This window comes from Alligator sinensis, unplaced genomic scaffold (assembly GCF_000455745.1).
Source record: "Alligator sinensis unplaced genomic scaffold, ASM45574v1 scaffold860_1, whole genome shotgun sequence".
NCBI classification, from domain to species: Eukaryota; Metazoa; Chordata; order Crocodylia; family Alligatoridae; genus Alligator; species Alligator sinensis.
The window spans coordinates 2,890,199-2,910,259 of NW_005841923.1; the positions used below are offsets into that span (position 1 = coordinate 2,890,199).

The 20,061-nt window shown below is 42.6% G+C and overlaps 1 protein-coding gene across 1 annotated transcript in view; it reads right to left on the bottom strand.

Annotated features, from left to right (window-relative positions):
• CLVS1 (clavesin 1) overlaps positions 1–20,061 on the bottom strand; it is a 150,362-nt gene that overhangs the window by 28,627 nt on the left and 101,674 nt on the right. The window contains exon 3 of the mRNA XM_006019128.1: positions 1,234–1,344. Coding sequence (XP_006019190.1) covers positions 1,234–1,344 — 111 coding nt within the window. The remainder of the gene's footprint in view (positions 1–1,233; positions 1,345–20,061) is intronic.

The following is a 20,061-nucleotide window of genomic DNA, read 5'->3' on the forward strand; positions in this document are numbered from 1 at the left end:
AGAAGGGGGAGAAAGTTCTACTAACGGAGCCAAATGGAAGAAGTGAAGAAGAGAGCAGGGAGATAGAGACAAAGTGATTGGAAAGGTGAAAAGGTTAGAAGGAGCACAGAGAACAAGATGTTAAATTTAAATAGAAAAACACCATGTCAGTCTGTTTAAGACAAGGGCAGGTATCTGGAATTTGGCACAGCCTCAGTTAAACCTGGGGTCCAGGCAAGTGGAACAGCAAGAGTCTAACACACCCCCAAACACAGATCTAGGTATTTACCCAAGCTGTGTAAATACTGATGGGTATTTACCCATCAGTCATTTTTCTTGGCAGGGGGTTGTGTGTGAATGTTTTAATCCACCTTTGTTTATCTCCTCTGTCACATGAGTTTTGAGAATATGGCATTTTAATTAGCTTTGGACCGAAATCCTGCAAAATTGCTAATTTTGTGTTGTTTCATTTTTAAATTATACACCAATCTCAGCCCAGGAACTTCATCAATCTTCTTATGAACTTTACAAGTTTTTACTTTGCATAGCTTGAGTTATCTTGCCACTTTCAAATGGAGTTTCAGACTGAAAGGAATCCTCAGCCTGTCTGATACTCATCAGATGGATCCCATAGCAGATTTGATGCCAGAGTTTGCTTTGGGGACTTTAGATAAAAAGGGTAAATGGCTAAGGGGCAGTGCAGTCCAATAATTCAGGTGCTTTCTGCAATGAAGACCTGCTGCTTCTCCTGCTGCGTGGGCAAATAAGCTACAGGCATGGAAATTTTTGTAGACACCAGTGAGAACTCGTGCTATGCAAAGAAAGGCAACCTGCTGAAGGAACAGAATGGAAATTTCACTCACACTAATAGTTCTTGCACTGGGCTGAAGTTTAGCTTTCTAAATGGGATTTCAGTGTAGGACTATGATGACTCTCCACTACCCCAATTCAGAAAATATCACTTCCCCTCTCTCCCTCCATAAATGTGTATGATAGAATATCCCTGTCCTTTGTAATTCATCAAAGGTATTCTTTTCCCTGACTTGAATTCTGACAATAAACTGCTTCTCCTGAATTATTGATTCAATCCAGGACATTTGCAAGCTCCAGCTGAGACTTCAGTTAATAGTTATAGTTCTTAGAGGCCATACAGAAAATTTGGAGAGAAAAAAGTATGAAACAAAGAAAGCAGGAAGCTATTCTAGTCACTTCAGTTCAACAGCTTCCTATCTTGTATTGTTTTCTCTTAATTACCCTTTTCCTTGTCTTGTCTTTGAGGAAGGGTTTGATTAGCGTGTACAGGGCATGGATATACCAGGGCTGGTTGACAAAGTGGACTCCTCCAAAGCGAGCAGGAAAGCTGTCCTATAGAGAAAGAAAGAAATGAAGCCAATTAACAGATGCATGGATTTAATCAGGCAGCCAGCAGGACTTAAAGTCAGTGAAACAAATTTACCTCTAATCACTTGATGTCCTAGTTAATGAGTAGTGGGGTTGTGGTAGGGAGAGGTTGAGGAGGACTTAGAAACATTTGTATTGATTCATTCTGTTTAAGCAACGTATATTCTTCTCCATCTATACATTAAAGCATTGATTTCTGGCAATGTAAAAAGGACTGGATAGCAAAATAAGTTTGCCCAGATGCCTTCTAATTACACAAGGGTAATGTACTTTTCCAAGAGGGGAAATGCGACAGGAAAGATGAACACAGCTTGTTTCCTGAAGATCCCTTGAGAGGCATAATTCTAATTCCTTACTGTGTGCATAACTAAATTCCAAGTTCCCAGGCACATTCTCATACACAGCTCACCTTTTCACCCTTTCTGCCTTCTTTCTCCCTCCCCCAAATCATCATTACAAAAGCTGAACTTTCTGGGTGAATGAACAGCACATTATGGGCATGAGGATGGTGGGAAATGCTGATAAGTGAAGGTGTTGAGAGAGAGCACCATGACAGCACCATGGAAACTGACACAGCCAAGTGCTTGCTGCTGAGGTTTCATACAAATCCCCATGAATTAACATTCAGGTAGAGTAGTCTCCTGGAGGTGCGGGCAGTTGCATTCTATTCCACTGTGGCCCTGTGGCATACTGAATAAAATAGGAGGCTGCTGGGATGTCTTTAAAGGTTACTGTATGTTGTGAACGGTATTTTGTACCTATGTTCACATCTTACAAATGTCTGGGAATTGTCAGGGAGCAGACTAATGTCCTTTCTCATCTGTGGAACTGCAGTTCTGTGAGTACCAATTATTTGCACAGCAAGAGACAGGTTGCCATTGTTCTAAGAGCACCGCACAGGAGCACTGCATACCCATTACCTTCGTGAGCCATGCGTTGCCCTTGATATGCTCCTATCCCTTGTAGTCTGCTGCAGCAACCCAAACAGTCTTTATGACTGGGCCTAATGACTACCTAACAGCCCAGCCATCCCAGCTTTAGTTTGTACAACAGAAAGTTTTAAAGTTTCATATGGAATTATTTCATGATGACTCAGGAGCCCCAAGATGCTGCGTTTAGAAAAGTTACTTGTCAGAGAAAAGTTATGCACAAAAGAAAGGCTTGTGTCTAGAGGAGTGCCATGCATTTTTCCTGTCTGCTTCCCAAAGATGTACGAGAGATTTCCCATATCCCACTTTATCCCTCCTGTTTTTCCCCTCTCACTCTTGGGCAAGATGAAAGCATCTGCAGTTGATTTTCTATTGGAGGCATTGAGTGTTTAGGAATTCTCTTTCTCCCTTGTGCTTTGTGATTCCCTGGGAAGGTGCATGTCAAGGAAAGCTTGCTTGGATGTTCAGAGTATGTTTCACAGTGTGAAAGGGTTCCTTGTATTGTGGAGCCTTTACTGACTGTGAATCCCTATTAAAATTTGGCCCTAAGCCTCCCCCACCAATGTCAACAATAGTTTTGTCATAGATTTCTTTGGCAGTAGGGGCTGTGCCTTGCAAGATAAGTTTGCAGATGCCTTAGTGGTCCAAATGAGAGCACTGCATAGGAGCATTGACTATCCCCTTCATCCATGGGCTATGCATTGGCCTTGACTTGTTCATGTCTCTTGCAACATACTGAGTAGTCTTTATGACTGGGCCTAATAATGCTGTAAGAACCTCAGTTTAATCAGGCTGTGTCAGTTAGTAAAACATTATTTTCATTTCATCTGAATAAGTTTGATCATTTGAAATCAATAGAATTCTTTCCATTCCATTCAAATAGGCCTTGGATCAGGTGCTAAAAGCAGTGGTGGTAAAGCCTTGTCACCTAAGGTTTTTTTCACACAAGCCATCTCTGCACTTATATGGCCCCAATTAGCATATTATCTGACAGCATCAGAAGGCACCTCTATAGAGAAATCAGAGGCACCATTGCAGCCTACGCAGATCTATGCACAAGAGCTTTAATGTGTTTATACCACTCAATTATCACACTATAAACATGTGTTCATACCACTCACATATTATGCAAAAATTTATTCTCTCGGGTGTGCCATTCGAATGTGTGCCTGGGACTGCAGCTCATTGAGGCAGGTCAGAGCAGGTCAGCTGGTAAGAGACCTGGGGGGTCTGTCGGCCAGGCTGTGGCTGCTGCGACATAGCTGAACATACTAGAGAGGGATTGGCTGGGGCACAAGGATGCTTCAGGGTGGGGCTAGCCAGCTGGCAGCTTCCACACTGACGCACCCTCGTGCCGTCAGCTGGGAGGGGGGTCCCCCCATGGGCAATCCTGCAGACCAGGGTGGGAGGGCAGTCAGGGGGTGCACCAGCACTCTCAAGGGCAAGCCCCTTGGGGCCCTTGGGGCCAATACTAGCAAGTGCCCAGGGTCTAACGTGGCCCCTTGTGTCACCACTGCACATGCATTGCTTTGGAGTAAATAACTCTGTCATAGGATAGTACTTGTATTTACAAGTACAGCAGAGTTAATTAGTTTATTGTAGCCTAATAAGGCTGCATGTGTAAATGTAGACTTTACTGTGAAGCTAATTAGGCAGCTCCTCAGTAAATGTCTTATGGAGACATACCCACTGAATCACAGCATGCCTGCTCTGTCCAAAACTGAAAGGTAGGGTAGTTGGCCCCACAATAGAACCTGGGCACTTGCTAGTATATATATTGTATATATATATATTGAATTTTATCTACAATTGCTATCAAAGATCAGTACAGTAAAGCTAATTTGAGTGTGTCTGCTTATGCTGTCATTGTATCTATCAACTACAGTATAAGTAGTAATACCATAGTCAGATAGTATGTTAAACCCCTTCAGAGGTAGAACATGTTTTGATCCCAGTTATGGAAGGAACTGGTGCCATTACCACTGAAAGTTTTCTCTTCTTTGACTGTGTGTGTTTCTCTCTTTTCAGTGCTAAGAAGTTAGTAACAGAAATGAACACAACAGTGCTTGAATGGAACTGCTATAAAAACTGCAACAAAAATCCACATATGTCTCAATATACCTTTTTGTTTTAGACCACAGAAGCCTCTTCAAGGTCAGAGATGAGGGATCAGAAGAAAGTAGTATTGAGGCCATTGATTTCTTCCCTGGTTTTCTCTGTTAGGAAACTTCTGAACTGAAAAGAGCAGCAGTTGGGACTGAAAAACTGTCAGCACAAAATGTTCTGTTAAACAACTTGGGAGGAATATCTATGAGGTGAGTGAGAGACTTTTTTTTTTTTATTACCACTTCTACCCACTCTATCACCACATCTCTATCATTTGGCTTAAATAAGGAACAGAAGCCCGGTACTTGGTTTTTATTTATTTATTTATTTATTTATTTTCCCCTTTACTCCTTGGTACAGAAAACTAAAGATCAGTGTGATCTTCTAACATGAAAAATATAAAGCTCCTAACAGTGAAGCATGAATGAGGTAGACAATATTTTTTTAATATGAAAATTAGAAATGGGTCAAAATTAAAGCACTGGATCCAAGCTTTCCAAGTTCACAGGATCATTGGAAAGTAGGACTGGATAGGAGCTCATGTTATCCTCTAGTATAACTCCCTGTTCAAGGCAGGACTAAACTACCCTTCACACGTGTCTGTCTAACTTGCTCCATGTTGTATGACTTGGACATCTCTCCCTAATGAGCACCATAGCTGCTTTCAAAATTAAAAAAGATTTGATCCCAGGTCTGAATTTGTCCTTAACGAGGTATTATGGTTTGTAATTAAAAACCAAAAAACCAAAGTCATATCTTTTCACCATGTTAATTGATCAATCAATGCATATCCAGTTCCATGGAAAAACAGTTTTCCCTAGATTTTTGTAGGGTTTTAATCATAAAAAAAGGTTTAAACAAAAAGGTTGTTTTTTTCTTTAAACTGGGCATGTCCACACACAATAGCGGACCAACACAGAAGGGGGACCATGTCCCCCAGGTGCTGGCCTGGGTGGGGCACTGGTCAGGCCCTTCAGAGTTCTTATCACGTGGGTGGCAGCTGCGTTCATTGTTCAACCTGCCCACCCACCCCACGGGTTGGGTGTTTACTTACCTGTTCCTGCCAGAAATTCCAGCTGCCACCCCTCCCCCTGCATCCGGTGTGCTGGGACTTTCATTTCCTTCGCAGCCGAAACAGGTAACCAAACAGGGCCGGGTGGGGTGGGAGCAGAGGAGTTCCCGTACAAAGGACTGGGTGGAAGGGTGGAAATGCAAGCTTTGGCCTCCAGGCACCGGAAACCCATGGTATGTCACTGTCCTCATGTTCATTAATGTGTTATACACATTAATGTGTTATTTGGTTAACCGAGTACTAAATCAATGCACAGTAACTTGCACTACTGCACAGTAACTTGCGTAACTGCACAGTAGCTCTGGTGCAGAGGTTTTTTAGCCTAATACTACTGTGCAGTAGAGTATTAGCATGGTTTTTCCCCAGCACACAACTGCACAATGGTATTAGCTTACTGAACAGTTAGTGTCACATGTAGATGTGTCCACTGAGTATAAAACTCCCCCTCCCCCCACCAAACAAATCAAGTTTATACCACCGAATACATATAATCATTTCTTTTAAAGATTTAAAGTGTCCACAGACAGTATTAATACTTTCATAGAAATTTCTCTATAGAGGATTTATTTGACTGGGTGACAACTGGATTGGTGCCATAGTGGATTAAATAGCTTTTACTCCTACTTTCCTGGTCCGGGTGCTGGTGAGAGTGACTGAAAGTTATTGCTGTCTAATGTCTCTTCAGGAGCCTATGTCTTTGTTTAGATTAGGATAAGAGATGTTAAAGCATATGCACACTTTAACACACTTTAATATTTTAGAATTCTTGTGTAGGTAAGGCAGGTTGTATTTTAAAAGGCATTAGCTGGCAAAGTGACATTTTATCTTAGTCTAGATGTGGCCTGTGTAAAATGATTTTGCAAATGTTAGTCTAGCTCCTGAGCATGTGTTTACTTCACAAAATCATCATCACAAGAGACATTTATTGACAGTCCAGGGATTAAATGGGCATGGAGGCCATTTTAGAGTTTATACACACATTCAAATGATCTGACGGAATTCTCCCAAATTTGTTTTCCTGGTAGAAAAACTTACTTGAAGACCCTTGAACAGACATTTGAATGCTGAGCTTCTGAGGAGCAAAAAGGTTGCAGTGCTGATGCTGCTCAGGCAGAGGGCCACTGTGCACACATCTAAGAATACTCTGTGGACTCCCTCAGTGTGCCTGGAGGCAGATGACAGCAGTTTACTGGGTGGTCCTTGACAGTTCTGGATCAGCCATTCTGTATCTCTCTGCAATATGGAGATTCTGAAGGGGGCATAGACTGTTCTCCACTCTCAGCCTGAGTAGTAGAGTCCAGCCTGAGCAACACACTGGCTTCTGGGAGGAGCAGGAGTAAAGCACCCTGGGATGCTGGTCGGCTGTACTATGACTTTTCTTAGAAGGGAATATGTACAGATGTTAACTCTCCCAGAAGTGATTTAATTTTGGTTGTTCCAGGCTTATTTTTATCCTGGGATGGCCATTTTTGCTCCATCTTGAACATCTGTACACTCGTGGTTTCTCTTGCAAGAGCAGCGACTCTTCCAGTAGAAACTGAAAAATTGTATGTGTCACTACTCTTTAAAAAGCACAGTACCTCAGGCTTGGACCTCCAAGGAAGCTGGTATTGCCACTGCTCATGCTTTTCCAGTTATATTTAAATATCTCGTGTCTAGTGTTGACAATCTTTTACTCTGAAGCTTCCTTGTGTTTCTAAAGGAGAGGGAGGGAGCAAATATAAACTTGCCTGCCAGATTATTTACTTGTATCTCTGTACTCTACAGGTCTAAGGTCTGTCTGGGCCAAGCATGGCTGAAGCACACTAGTTTCTATAGCTAAAAAAGCAATATGCCTGCCCACCTTTGACTCCCCACCTAAAAGTCCCAGCACCCGTATATAACTGGGTCAACAGGAGAGGGTGATTGGGATACAGGTGACTAGGATAGGGGGTGGGGGAGAGGATGATTGGGATAAACTTTGTCACAAGTCTGAGCTGAGGCTTAAAGTCATGCCTCTTGTTCCATAGTGAAAAGCCTTAACCACACTGTCAACAAGCCTTCCTGTTTCCTACAGACTGTTTATAATCTGAAAGTATTTGTGTGATCAGGGTAGGTGAGATAAAGGCCTTCAGTGCCATCTGTCAGGCAGCTTCTACCTTCACTAAGTTCACTTATAAAAAGAGAACCTTACATAGAATAAAATGTCATTAATTTTGCAAAACTATGAACTTGACCAAACCCCCTCAGGCCTAAGACAAACATTAGCAAAATCCTAGTGATATAGGATTTTGCCTTTTTTTCCAAAGCATACCCAAGTACCTGTATTAGTACATACTGAAGAATTTAGTATAAAGCTAATTAAACTATAAAGTGAATATTTGGATGCATTAACCTAGATATTTTTCATGGTGCTAGTTCTCCTTCCATACCCACTAATTCACAAAATCCAATGATCTGCAGTGGGTCTCCCAATCATTATTGCACATTAATGAGGTCCCACAGAGCATCTGTTCATGGGTGCTGGCAGATGGTACCAATAAATCAGGTTACAGAACACATTTGCTCAGTAAACTTTGATTTGTCCTGATAGAATCATGCTGATATATCATCTGGTCTAACTAAACAGCTTGCAACTTTGGGGCTGAAAGGAAATTTCTTTACTTTTCCCCAGTAATTTACTAAATCAGCCCAGAAAGAATTGAAAAAAACCATATGAAACACCTGGAAACTTTGAAAAAGTCGTTACTTGGCTGTTCTTTTACATACACTGACATTCTGCCCAAATCTGCCTGAATCCCCGTAGTTTGGCATGGCAGTTCTTTCACAACATGACGTTTAGTAGAGGTATACACACACACCTTGGTTCCCTTCAAAAATAAATAAATAAACAGACTAATGCAACAGTTTGGTTTAGGATTTGTATACCCAGAAGTGAGGATAATTCTTACAGCAAACATTACTGACCGTATTGCACATCTGCATGTTACACATTCATGAGTCTGCTGTGCTGTACCATCCATTATCATAAATAACATCTCTCTGTGTGTTTGCATACATGTACATTCATGGTGACTGGAGTGGTAGATATGACAAACTGAATTTTGAATTTAATGCCATTTCTTGGTGTAAACCTGACCTAGAACCTTGCTGCTACTTAAGCTTTTTAAATCTATCTTTCTGGCCTTCTAAAAGGGGTGGGGAAGTGAAGATGACTAGATTATTTATTTATACCTTTTTATCCTCTATGGTATGGAGAATCTGTGATTAGTTGCAGGGTGGGGGAAGCCAGGGAGAGTGCCTATCAGAGCTGGAAGTAGTTTAGGGTTTAAACTGAAACCATAAAAGCCTCTAGGGTGTTGTAGAATCCTGTCCTGGAGGCTTGCTGAATAAATGCATGTGCTACTTGCTGCAATATATTATAAAAGTAGGCTACAGATTTTCATTGCTTACTTGAGTTATTAAGCCTGTGGGTCATAGTGACCTGTAGGATATAGTTGCGCATTTGAAGTCATCACATCAGCATAAGAACTGTAAAAAGGTGATATTTCTCAAAGAAACTTTGTTTCCAAAGCTCTCTGTGACATCAGACTCATGATTAATGATAGAAGAATGGTACATGCCCTGGAACTACCATGCCTCTCCTTGTGCCACCTATATGATCCTGCTTTGCCTATGTCACTCACCAACCATGACTTCAGTGTTGTTTGTTGTTGCTGGGAAGGGATCCCTATGGGTCAGTAGTCACCTCACGGGGTAAGCTGATCTGTCCATCCCAATCAGCTACACTTGGGACCTTCTGCCCTTCTCCTGGTACTTCCTCTTTAAAGGGAACAACTACACGAATGACTGGTGTCTCTCATGTCTGGGGGTGCACCAGATTGCTGACTGGGGGGGTCCCCCAGCAGCCAATTGTCAATGGGGCGGGGGGAGGCGGGGAGGGGATTCCTCCACTGGCCGATCGCCGACCCAGAGGTGAAATCAGGGAAACCAGAAGTGCACTTCCAGTGACACGTCCGGTTTCACAGCTGGCACTTCCAGGAGGCGCATGGCTGATCTTAGGGGGTGAGCGTGCACCTGTGTGCACCCCCTACACATTGCCAATGGACACCTATGTAGGCTCTGGCACTTGTCAGAGTCTTGGCTGTCACAGACTGGGTCCTACTGTTCAAGGCCTCAGCCTCTGGGGTTCAGTCCTACCTCAATAACAAACCCCTTTTCTGGGGTCCATCGGCATCTCAATCATCTCCACCCTCTGTTGGGGCCTGAACTACTTAAACTCTGGTGGTAATTGCAAGAGACGTATTCTAAAGCACCCCTGTCCATGGTCACCTCCTCTCCTTACAGCCACAACCGGTCCCCCACAAGATCTAACTAAATCATAAACGTCGGCCTAATAGCCGAGAAACAAAAAATCCTCCCAAACCTCAGTTAATATCTCTCTGAAAGCAACAAGTACCTTTGGCTCTTTCTTTGCAACTCTCTGGGATTGTTTAGGTGCCAATGAGCCCTCCTCCTGCAGCTGCCTTGTGCAGGAGCTCCTCACCTTGCTGCCAGCAAGGCCTGACTGATCCTTTCTAGGTCAGGGACTGGGCTTATATTCCTCAGCCCAACCTCTTTCCAGTCGCCTGATTGGCCTTTTTTGTTCCTCTTTCAGTTGATTACCTCATTAGCTGCTTGATCCCTGGCCTTTTACCTTTTCAAGCCCTCCTAGTAACAGAGGCAAGGGTTCCCTGTTACAATCCTCCAAATAATTAGATTCTACACTAGAATCTAATGTAACACATTTATAAATTTTCCATATATTTTGGGTCATCATCATAAATTCAGGGTCATCTTGGATTCAGGTAAATACAGTAATTATTTTTGTCTCTGCTTTATACTTTTTGGGGTCTTGTAGATGATAATTTGCCTTTTGATGGACTGGGAAATGTAGTGTTAAAAGGAAGAATATTGGCTTTATATTGACATTGTTTATTTCTACTGGGGTGGCAAGAGGTAAGGCTGGTATTTCTTCATGCAGCAGCCTTCTAATACTGGAAAGAGTTGTATGCACAGGATGGGTCTAAGTCCTATTATAGGATGTGCTAAAGTAAAATGGCTACAAATGGAAAGGTGGTATCTGTTAGTAAAAATGAATTTTAGCCACAATGAAAAGACCACATTGTTTCCTTATACTTGAAAAAGTTACTGTGGGGTATTGTATAAAACTGTGGCTAAATGTTTCTTTTAATGGTAACCACTAGGCCTGTGTGAAGCGGCTAGTATTTGCTTTGGATTTGGCTGATTTGGGGGACAGTGATTTGATTTGGTGATTTGAATCACTGTCCCGAATCGATTCAGCTGAATCTGATTCAGAGATTTGGCCACTGATGATTTGGCCAAATCTCCGAATCAGCCCCACCCCTGCCCACTCTCAATGGCTGCTCCACCTGCTCTCCCAACTCCCGGCTCATTTAAAAAAAACCAAAAAGTCTGCACTCACCGGCTACTGCCAGGTGGGGGGGGGGAGGGCCTGATCCCTGCCACATGGGGGGCTCTGCCATGAGTCCCCTGACCTCTGCCCAATCTCCCAGTCCTCCCCCCACCCCACGGCTGCCTCACTTGGCCCGAGCTCCCTGCCCTTAAAAAAAAACACAAAACTCCCACTCACTGGCTCCTGCCAGGTGGGGGAGGCAATCCCCACTGCCCCTCCACTGCCCTTCACTGCATGGGGGGGCTCTGCCATGAGCCCCCAGAAGCCCTGAGGCCACTGCGGCAGCTGATGAGTGCGGGGATTTTTTTTTTTTTTTTTTAGGGCCCCAAAAGCCCCAAAGGCTGCTACAGCAGCTGGTGAGTGCAGGGTTGGTTTTTTTTAAGTGCTGGGATGCTGGGGCCAGGTGGGGCAGCCATTGACAGGGTTGGGAGAATGGGCAGGGATCAGGGGGCTCTCAGGGTGGCTAGGGGAGCAGGCAGGGGATGGGGCCTGGCAGGGGTCCTCCCATGGTCCCCTTCCCTCCTCAGCCTCCCCTCCCCTCCCCCGCCCCCTACTTACCAGCAGGGACTCTGGGCTCCCATGCTGCAGCGAGTGGGGACTGCATGAATTGCCAAAGCTCTCTGAATCTTTTCTAAATTGATTCGGAGAACTTCTAATTGATTCGGACTTTTTCCTTGGTCTCCTGATTCAATTTGGATTTCAAGATTCGGCCACTGAATCGGGCCGAATCTCCTCTGAATCGAATCAGAATCTGAAGCTTCACACAGCCCTAGTAACCACTACAGCTGTTGGAAAAACCTATTTTTGTGTTTTCCCAGGAGACAAGAAAGTTGTTTTAATAGAGAAATTAGTTGGAAAAAAAGTCTATATTTAGAGGGGGGGAAAGTCCAGTGCAATGATATTGGAATTGTCAGAGAGGACTGACCCAAGATATGCCCCTCCTACCTGTTCTAGCAGAGTAACTGTTTTAATTAGGAAGAAGGAGTAAGCTTTAATCCTTTCCAGAGAAAGATACGTTAGACCTTTATCTCTTGTATTATCCTGGCATAAAAATAATCAGCTCAAGTTGTCTCCATTTGAAACACAGGTCAGTGCAGATCCTGGCAAGGAAGTGTGGTGTGCCCAGAAGTTGGGGAATCCCTAGCAGAGCTGTCCTGGGAGGGGCAAATCGGGGCAACCACCCCAGATCCCACATGTGCCAAGGGTGCCACCACTCTGGGCGGCCACTGTGCATGGCCAGCTCTGCGCTCTGGATGCTTGCAACCCTCCCCCCCCCCCCCCCCCCCCCCAGCACAGGCCCCACACAGGCTGATATGCCCCAGGTCCTGCACACCCCTAGGGTTGGCTCTGATCCCTAGCACCCCATGCATCCACCCAGGGACCTGTGCTGACCCATGGCTCACACGGACACGGATGAGTGAGGATCCCAGCATAGGGTAGCATGGAGTGACATAGGAGCCTGGGAATCCTCAGTGCCCTGTGCCTCCACATCAAAACCAATGCTGACCCATGCTTCATGTGGAGACATGGGTCAGTATGGGTCTGAACATGGAGACATGGGCCCCAAGGCTAGCCAAGCTCCCTTGACCATCTCCCCCCTGGGATCCATACTGACCCATGCCTATGTGGAGGCATGCGTCACTAGGGATTTCCCAGCTCCTGCACCATGCTGCATCTCTGTGCTGACCCATGCCTTCAGGTGAGGCACAGGTTCACAAAGGACCAGAAAGGAAAGGGCAGAAAGGGATGCAGGCAATTCCTCACAAGGGGTACACATCACCTTTGTCCCTCATTAAGCATGTGGTTCGATGTGGGACAATGGGCTCTGTGTATATTGCCTAATTGAGTGGATCAGCTATGTTGAGAATACCCCACTACAGCTGATCCACTTTGGCTTGGCAACATCTGTTTCTCCTCTCAGAGACAGGATACTGGGCTCGATGGACCATTGTTCTGACCTAGTGGGGCATTCCTTACATTCTTAATAGACAGATATTGCCGTAACTTGCTGCAAGGGAGTAGGTAACTTATCAAACAGCAACCCCGAAGACAGATGCAGAAAGACAACACCTACCCTGGTAGAACTGGTAGTTTTACTCTTGATTTTTTTTTTCAAGGGTAATTCTCCACCAGACTGAGTGAAGCTATTTCAGTTTATGAGCTTGTGTCGATTGTCTGCAATGCCTATTTCACTGCTGTAAATTTTTCATCATTCCATGGCCCTAAATGCACATGAAAGGTGGCTCTCTCTGGTCTGTTGGAACCTGTACAAAATGTAATTCAAAACATGTACAACATAAGCTGGACTAATCCTCACAGTTTACCACTTTTGGCAGCCTGCCCAAAATAAAATTTCTCCCACCTGGCTACTTTCAGTCCCTTTTGCAGTCAGACTTGGTAGCTAGTAGATCAGCTGTGAGGTGAATCAGAAACCAAGAAACTGTGTTTTTGTTTAGTGGAAATGTTGGGAAAGATAAGGACTGAGAAAGAGGTACTTAGGAGTCAAATCCAGTAATAGTTAAAAGGTAAATGAAGAGAGAAAAATGAGTGTCTACAAAGCTAGAAGTGAAGTGGATAAGTAACAGCAGTAGATTTCTCCTATATCAGGAACTGTGAAAGCAAACCTTGTCTTAAAAAAGAAACACTATATGGAATCTGTCTTCTTAAGCATGCATTGTTCTCCTGAGGCATATTACCAAAGAATCTCCACTGCTAGTGTAGCACCTTCACAGTGACCTGTGGTACATCTCTGCATCTATACACTGCCAAAAAAAATTCAGATGTGAGGAAAATGGGCACCAAAGGACTTTTATTAAAATGTCAAAGAAAAGACAAATGTCTAGTTAAAGTCAACCAAAGAAAGACAATTAGAGAAGGTCTCATGGCACTTGCCTTTCATCTCAAGGATCCTATTGACTTTAAACAAAAGCTCCTTACCTTGCTTGTGGTAGCATCCACATATTAAATAGGAATCTCAGAATGGCATCCTGATCTGTGATCCATAACTTTTATATAACAAATCAGAGAAAAAGAGGATTCCATTATTTATAGCATTGGTTTTACTAGCTCAGAGCAAATGGGAATCCCATTGAAACTTTGTTTAAGACTTCAGTTGAGCCTAGAGTGTCTTAGGTTAAAACATAAAACATTGCTTTTTATATTTTACGTTGTGCAGAAAGCAGTGCTGATAGGCTGCTTTTATGGAAGAGAGATGTCATTCCAGAAGTGTAAATTTCCAGAACTCTCAGCAGAAACTGTCTTTTGGCATGATTTCTTAGATCGGGGTTGACAACCTATGGTTCTCAGGCTGGATCCAGCTTAGAGTCATGGGGCCTCAGTGGCATTCAGTAATGGGGACTTAGTCCATGCTGTAACCAGGCAGTGGGGTGCTTAGCCCATGCCACAGCTGGGCATATTGTGAGTACCACGTCTGGGTGGCAGGGAGAAGTGGTGGCAGTGACAGATGGGTTTTAGTGCCAGGCTACCTCAGATCCAAGATGGGTAATTCTGGTCTGCCAGCTGAAAATGTTGCTGACTGCTGTCTTGTGAATCCCAGGAGTTTGGATAAAATACAGTGAATTGAGCAAATAGTTAGATTCATTGATGTTAAGGCTGGAAGGGACCAAAGCCATGGAATCTCACTCAAAACTCTCATTTGAAAAGCAAAAAAAATAGCCCAGCAGCTTTGGCTGGCTCTGCTCACGATGGTCCTTTCCTTTCTGTGAAAAAGGCGGCCCAGCATATCTTCCTTTCCAGCTCCACTCCACTTGCTGCAGTGGAACGGAATGGGAGAAAAGGATATGGGAGCAATAGACCAACCTGCAAGGCAACAAGGAGCCATGCCTCCAGAAGTAATGGAGCAGCAGCTTTTTTCGATCCAGGACAGTGATGAGAAAATAATGATGCCAGCAGCACTGCTCTACAAGTGACATCACTGAGTCATACCTAACTGATTTCCAGGGCACAAGGGAAAGGGATCATACTTTCTTCAAGTTCCCTGCCTCTGTGGTGTAGCCTACAGGTAGTCTGGTCATAGATCCTTCTCCAAACTCTTACCTCCTTGGGAAACCAGCATGGAAAAAGTTACCTTTTTTGAACTGTTCAACCCTTAGGCAACCTCAACAAGTATCCACTCCCCAGCACGCTTGATTAGTGAATTGGAATCCTAATTGATTTAATTCGGACAATGAGAAACCACCACCCCTTACAACAGATTTTACTCCTAAGGAATATTATAATCTATCAGTTAGGGTATGATGTGTAACAGAACATGAGTGTTAGTATCTTTGTCACACATTTGGATGGCTTGCACTTGGGAGGTAAGTTAGTAATTTTTTATCTGCTTCTTTTGAAGACCTGGGGATAGAGCAGTTGAACCCAAAAGCTTGCATAACATATCTCTCAACTATATGTTGGTCCTATAAAAGCTTTTACTAAACAAATCTTGCTTCTTGTTATTTGCATATCTTTTGGAAAAGAATTATGATATCACCACCTACCTATGTCAATTTTTGCAAACTGCCCAAATTGGTTTTGGTTTTTTTTTTTAATGCATTGCAGAATAATGAACAGCTCTGAACATCCAAACACAAAAGTGATGTGACCAGCAAGGACATTTGACACACATCTTTACACTATGAAACATATTCTGGTGCTTTTAAAATTCTCACCAGTGGTTAATTAAAGATGGTGAAAAAACAGAATTTCTGTTTCATAAGAAATTCTGACATTCAGTGTTTCCTTTTATCTGAGAACAGGTGAAAAACATCAATATTTAGAAATTTACTGAAGAATGAGAAATCCAAAAGATTATATTTTGGAAACACTGAAACAATCTTGTTGAAATGCTTTGTTTTGATAATGTTGAAAGGGTATATTCAATAACACCCATATATAATAGTGCAAGATATGAAATATCAGCTATATAACAACTTAACTATATTGTCTGACTACATGAATATTAATATTAAAAGTTAAAAAGGTTAAAAGTTGAAAAGAAATAATGAAGTTGGAAAGAAACTAAAAGAGAAAGTCAAATATATCTCCGTATTATTTTTTTAAAACAACACATTCCTGAAGAATGTTTAGATTTCAACACAAGAACATTTTTCAAATGAAAAAGCATTTCCTTAAGAATAATTTTAACTTTTGTAAAATTATATCACCCCTCTACTTTCTTTGCCTATAAAATACTACAACCCAGATGTCCTACACCTGGGAGCCATGATCATTATTTGGCTATTGAGAAGACCTTGGTCTCTTGGGGTGGTGGGGGAGGAGTGAGGGAAGAGGCAAAAAAAGCTTTTATCAGACTTCGTTTATTTGTAGAAATGGAAACATTTTGTGGAAATTATTCAGTTTTGACAACTCTTCTCTGCAAATTTGCCAGGTAAGATTCTAGTGGAACCTAACTGGTCAGGTAGGTTTAACTTGATTGCCTGCCAGTCCACCTCATCTAGTTCCTTTGGTATCTCATCACACTGGTTGCTAGGGACATGTGGATTTCCAGGTTTGGTGGTCCCAGGACAGCCTGCAAGGTAGATAATCACAGAGATAAGGCTCCATCTCCATTTGTGGAGAGCTTCAAAATGTTTAGCTTTTTTGAACTGGAAAACAACTCAGATTCTAAGATAGTGAAATCCTCTGTGAAATGGAATAGCTTTCTCTACCCCTTCCTACACTTCCTAAGGCATTTTTGTAATCTGTTTGGTCCTAGATGAATAGGGAGAGATGGCATTGTGAGCTCCTTGTTTATAGTCCTAAGATTTGTTTTCTCTGATTCTTTAACAGTTTGTGGAGTTAAACTTTATAACCTATATTGACTTTAATAGGAGTCACAAGTCTAAATTTTTGTGCATAGGAGGTTTAATAAGTGCAGCCCTTAACTTACTAGACAAAATACATTAGAGCATCAGTGTCTTTGAGCATCCCACACATTCGTATTCTTCAGAATAAAATACATTTATAGAGAAATTAGGAATAATTTTACATTGTGTTATTCAATCTACCTCATTTCTGGTATGCCACTGAGTGCTTTCTTTCCTTTCCATGGTGAAGTGAAACTTATTTTTGTGTATTTGTGTTTCATAAAGACTAAAATAGCCATATGGTTGAGCTGACAGAAGTAGACTAAAGTGTCTGTTCTGCAATAAAAAGTAATTTCTTTGTGTAATGCTCTGGCCTTGTATGATTCTTTTCTTTAATAATGCAGCAGTGTCTTGACAATAAGAAACATAATTGGAATTGAAGGTCCTTGAAATATGTTTTAAGACAAAACACAATCTGATTAATAACAAAGATAAATGGCTTCATGCTGAGGAAAACATATTATTTAGGAAAGTTGGTCATGCAACTCCAGATAATATTTTTAGTTTTATTCGTGATAATTTCTACATGATTTAGTTAGAGAACATACTGATATTTTTTTCTCATGCTGAATTCTACATATATAGGCATATATTTTCCATATACGTTTTATATATGGTCATTTCTGCTAGCACCACCTACAGGCAAAGTTACCCAATGCTTTGCATTATGAAACTATTTTCAGTTCTTTATAACTCTGCCAGATCTCCTGCTGTCAAACCTCCCCCCCTGCACTGCAAATTAGCATCACAGCAGACACCTGCATGTGTAGCATGTGTGGTTTGCAGGGCAGCAGACAGGTCTGCAGCGCTGCATACCACATGTGCACATTCATCTAGATGTGCTCTTTGTGGCCTGATTCTGGCCTGTGTGCCAAAGGTTGCTGCCCTGGTTTATATTATACAGGTCAGATTAGATGATCATAATAGTCTTTCCTTAAATTAAGATGTATTAATTTTCTTCAGTAGAGAGTTAGGGTTTGGTAGCTACTTTTTCTCAACGTTCTGTCTGCATTGAACATGCTCCAGTCCCGACCTACAGGAGCTGAGCAAGACTTTCTCAATGATCCCTGCTCCCAATTTTATCATAATGCATACGTAAAATGGAGCCAAATTAAGGGTGAGAGGCAACCCTAATTTGGGCATTTCATCATTTTTGAGCGATTGACTTAGTGGCCTTGGTACTTTTTTTGTACTTTATGTGTACTATCATTATTATTGGCTGTCCCTCAATTCAAGAACAATCTCTACCATGGCTCACTGATGAGTCTTGTAGAGACTCACTGAGGTGACTTAAGAGTCCAATCCTTGAGCCACAGATCTGTCATGATCTTCAAAAAGACATCAGAATTAGGTCTACAATACAGTCATCATCCCCACTCTCCTCTACAGATGTGAAACACAGGTGGCCTACCTGTGTCATCTCAAGAGCCTAGAGAAGTGTCATCAATGATGTCTTCAAAAATATCCTCCACATCAAATGTGGAGATTACTGCACAAATGCCAGCATCCTTGCTGAAGTCAGCGTTACTAATATTGAATCAGTGATCCTCAAGCACCAACTTCACTGGATCTTGGTGTCTTTTTTGGAGATCACAGTGAATAAACTGCTGAAGAAATTTCCCAAAGGAGGCACTTGCACACCAGATCCTGTGCTTGATCTCCTCATCAATTCTCACTCTGAGAGAGGTAGCTACTAAAGTAGGGGAAGTGCTTCACTACCTCCATAGTCTTTCCATGCAGTAATTTGGGGGGGGGGGGGTCGGGTCACATTCATGGCTCAGAGCAGGCTGATAGAGCACTTTAGCCTTCTTAATGTTGAGAGAGGCCCAAAGTTCAGTAGGCTTCTCCAAAGAGATCCAGCGTGGTTTTCCTCAGTGTGCACAAGGATGGTGCAGTCATCAGTATATTGAAGTAATTTTCATACAGCTTCATGACTGATGGAATCAAAGGCCTTGGTAAGGTCAATGAAGACCATATACAAGTCCTGAGGTTGTTTCCAATACTTTTTTTTGTATCTGGTAGCAACAAAGAGCTTGTTAATTTCTCAGTGGGATAATCTGAAACCACAATGAGATTCTGGCAGGAATTCCTCAGCGAGCAGTAGAAGATGGTTCAGGAGGATTCAGGAGAGAATTTTCCTTGCTGTGGAAAGGAGGGCAATACCTTAATAGTTCCCACTGACAGACATATCTCCTTTCCTGAAGATAAATTGTAACTTTCTTGAAGATAGTCTCTGTCTTGGCATTCCTCAGGTCCCCAGGGATTTCTTTATTATTCCAAATTTGGAGAAAAAAATTGGGAGACTCAGAACCAGTTACTCACAACTAGCCTTGTAGATTTCAGTAAGTATACCATCTGGTCCAGTAGCCTTGTTGTTTTTAATTTTCTTGATGGCATGCCAGACTTCTAGGATAGGAAGGTTAGCTAGCGATTTCCTTTCAGAGTATTGGGGGATAGACCAAGTTGTATCCACCACAGTCAATTCATGGCTCATGAGTGCCTCTAAGTGTTCTTTTTATCTAACTTAGATGGATTCATTGTCTTTGAGGAACATTGAGTCACCCTCCTATAGCAGGAAAGTGGGAAGATGGGCTTTCATTACCAGTAAAAAGCTACGCATGTCATGTTTGTCAGCATACAGCTGGATCTCCTTGGCTTTATCTTGGCACCCCTGAGTTTTGAATTTCTGGATCCTCCTTTGAGCTTCAGCTTTGAGGAAGTGATACATTTACTTCTGTTGAAATGAGGTATCATTTTGGCAAGTGGAATCAGTCCTTCTCTTCTGGAAGGGCTTGGAACTCTGCATCACTTTTACCAAACCAGTCTTGGTGTTGACAGGTGCTATAGCCAATGGATTCAGCACAGGCTATATGGACAGCAGTTGTAAACCTCTCCCAGAGATCCTCAATGTTACCTTAATTTATGAACAGGGCAGAGAGCTTTCCATGGGGATGCTGTTGGAGATCCTTACAGACCATTCAGTCTTGAAGAACTTTGGTGTCCTTCACACTGCTTTTAGCTGTTTTCAGTGTTTCAGAGCAAGTCAGATGTTTATAATGGATCTGGCAAGACAGTGATCTGTCCAGCAGTCATCGGTTCCTTACATGGCTTATGTGATATGGACATCCATTTGATCACAGGTTTCTCCAGATGGTCCTGTATTTGTCACTCTATCTAAAAATTGGTGTTCATGATGACAAGACCATGCTCAGTACCTCTGTTCAGGAGAAGGATGCCATTTGAGTAGGCTTT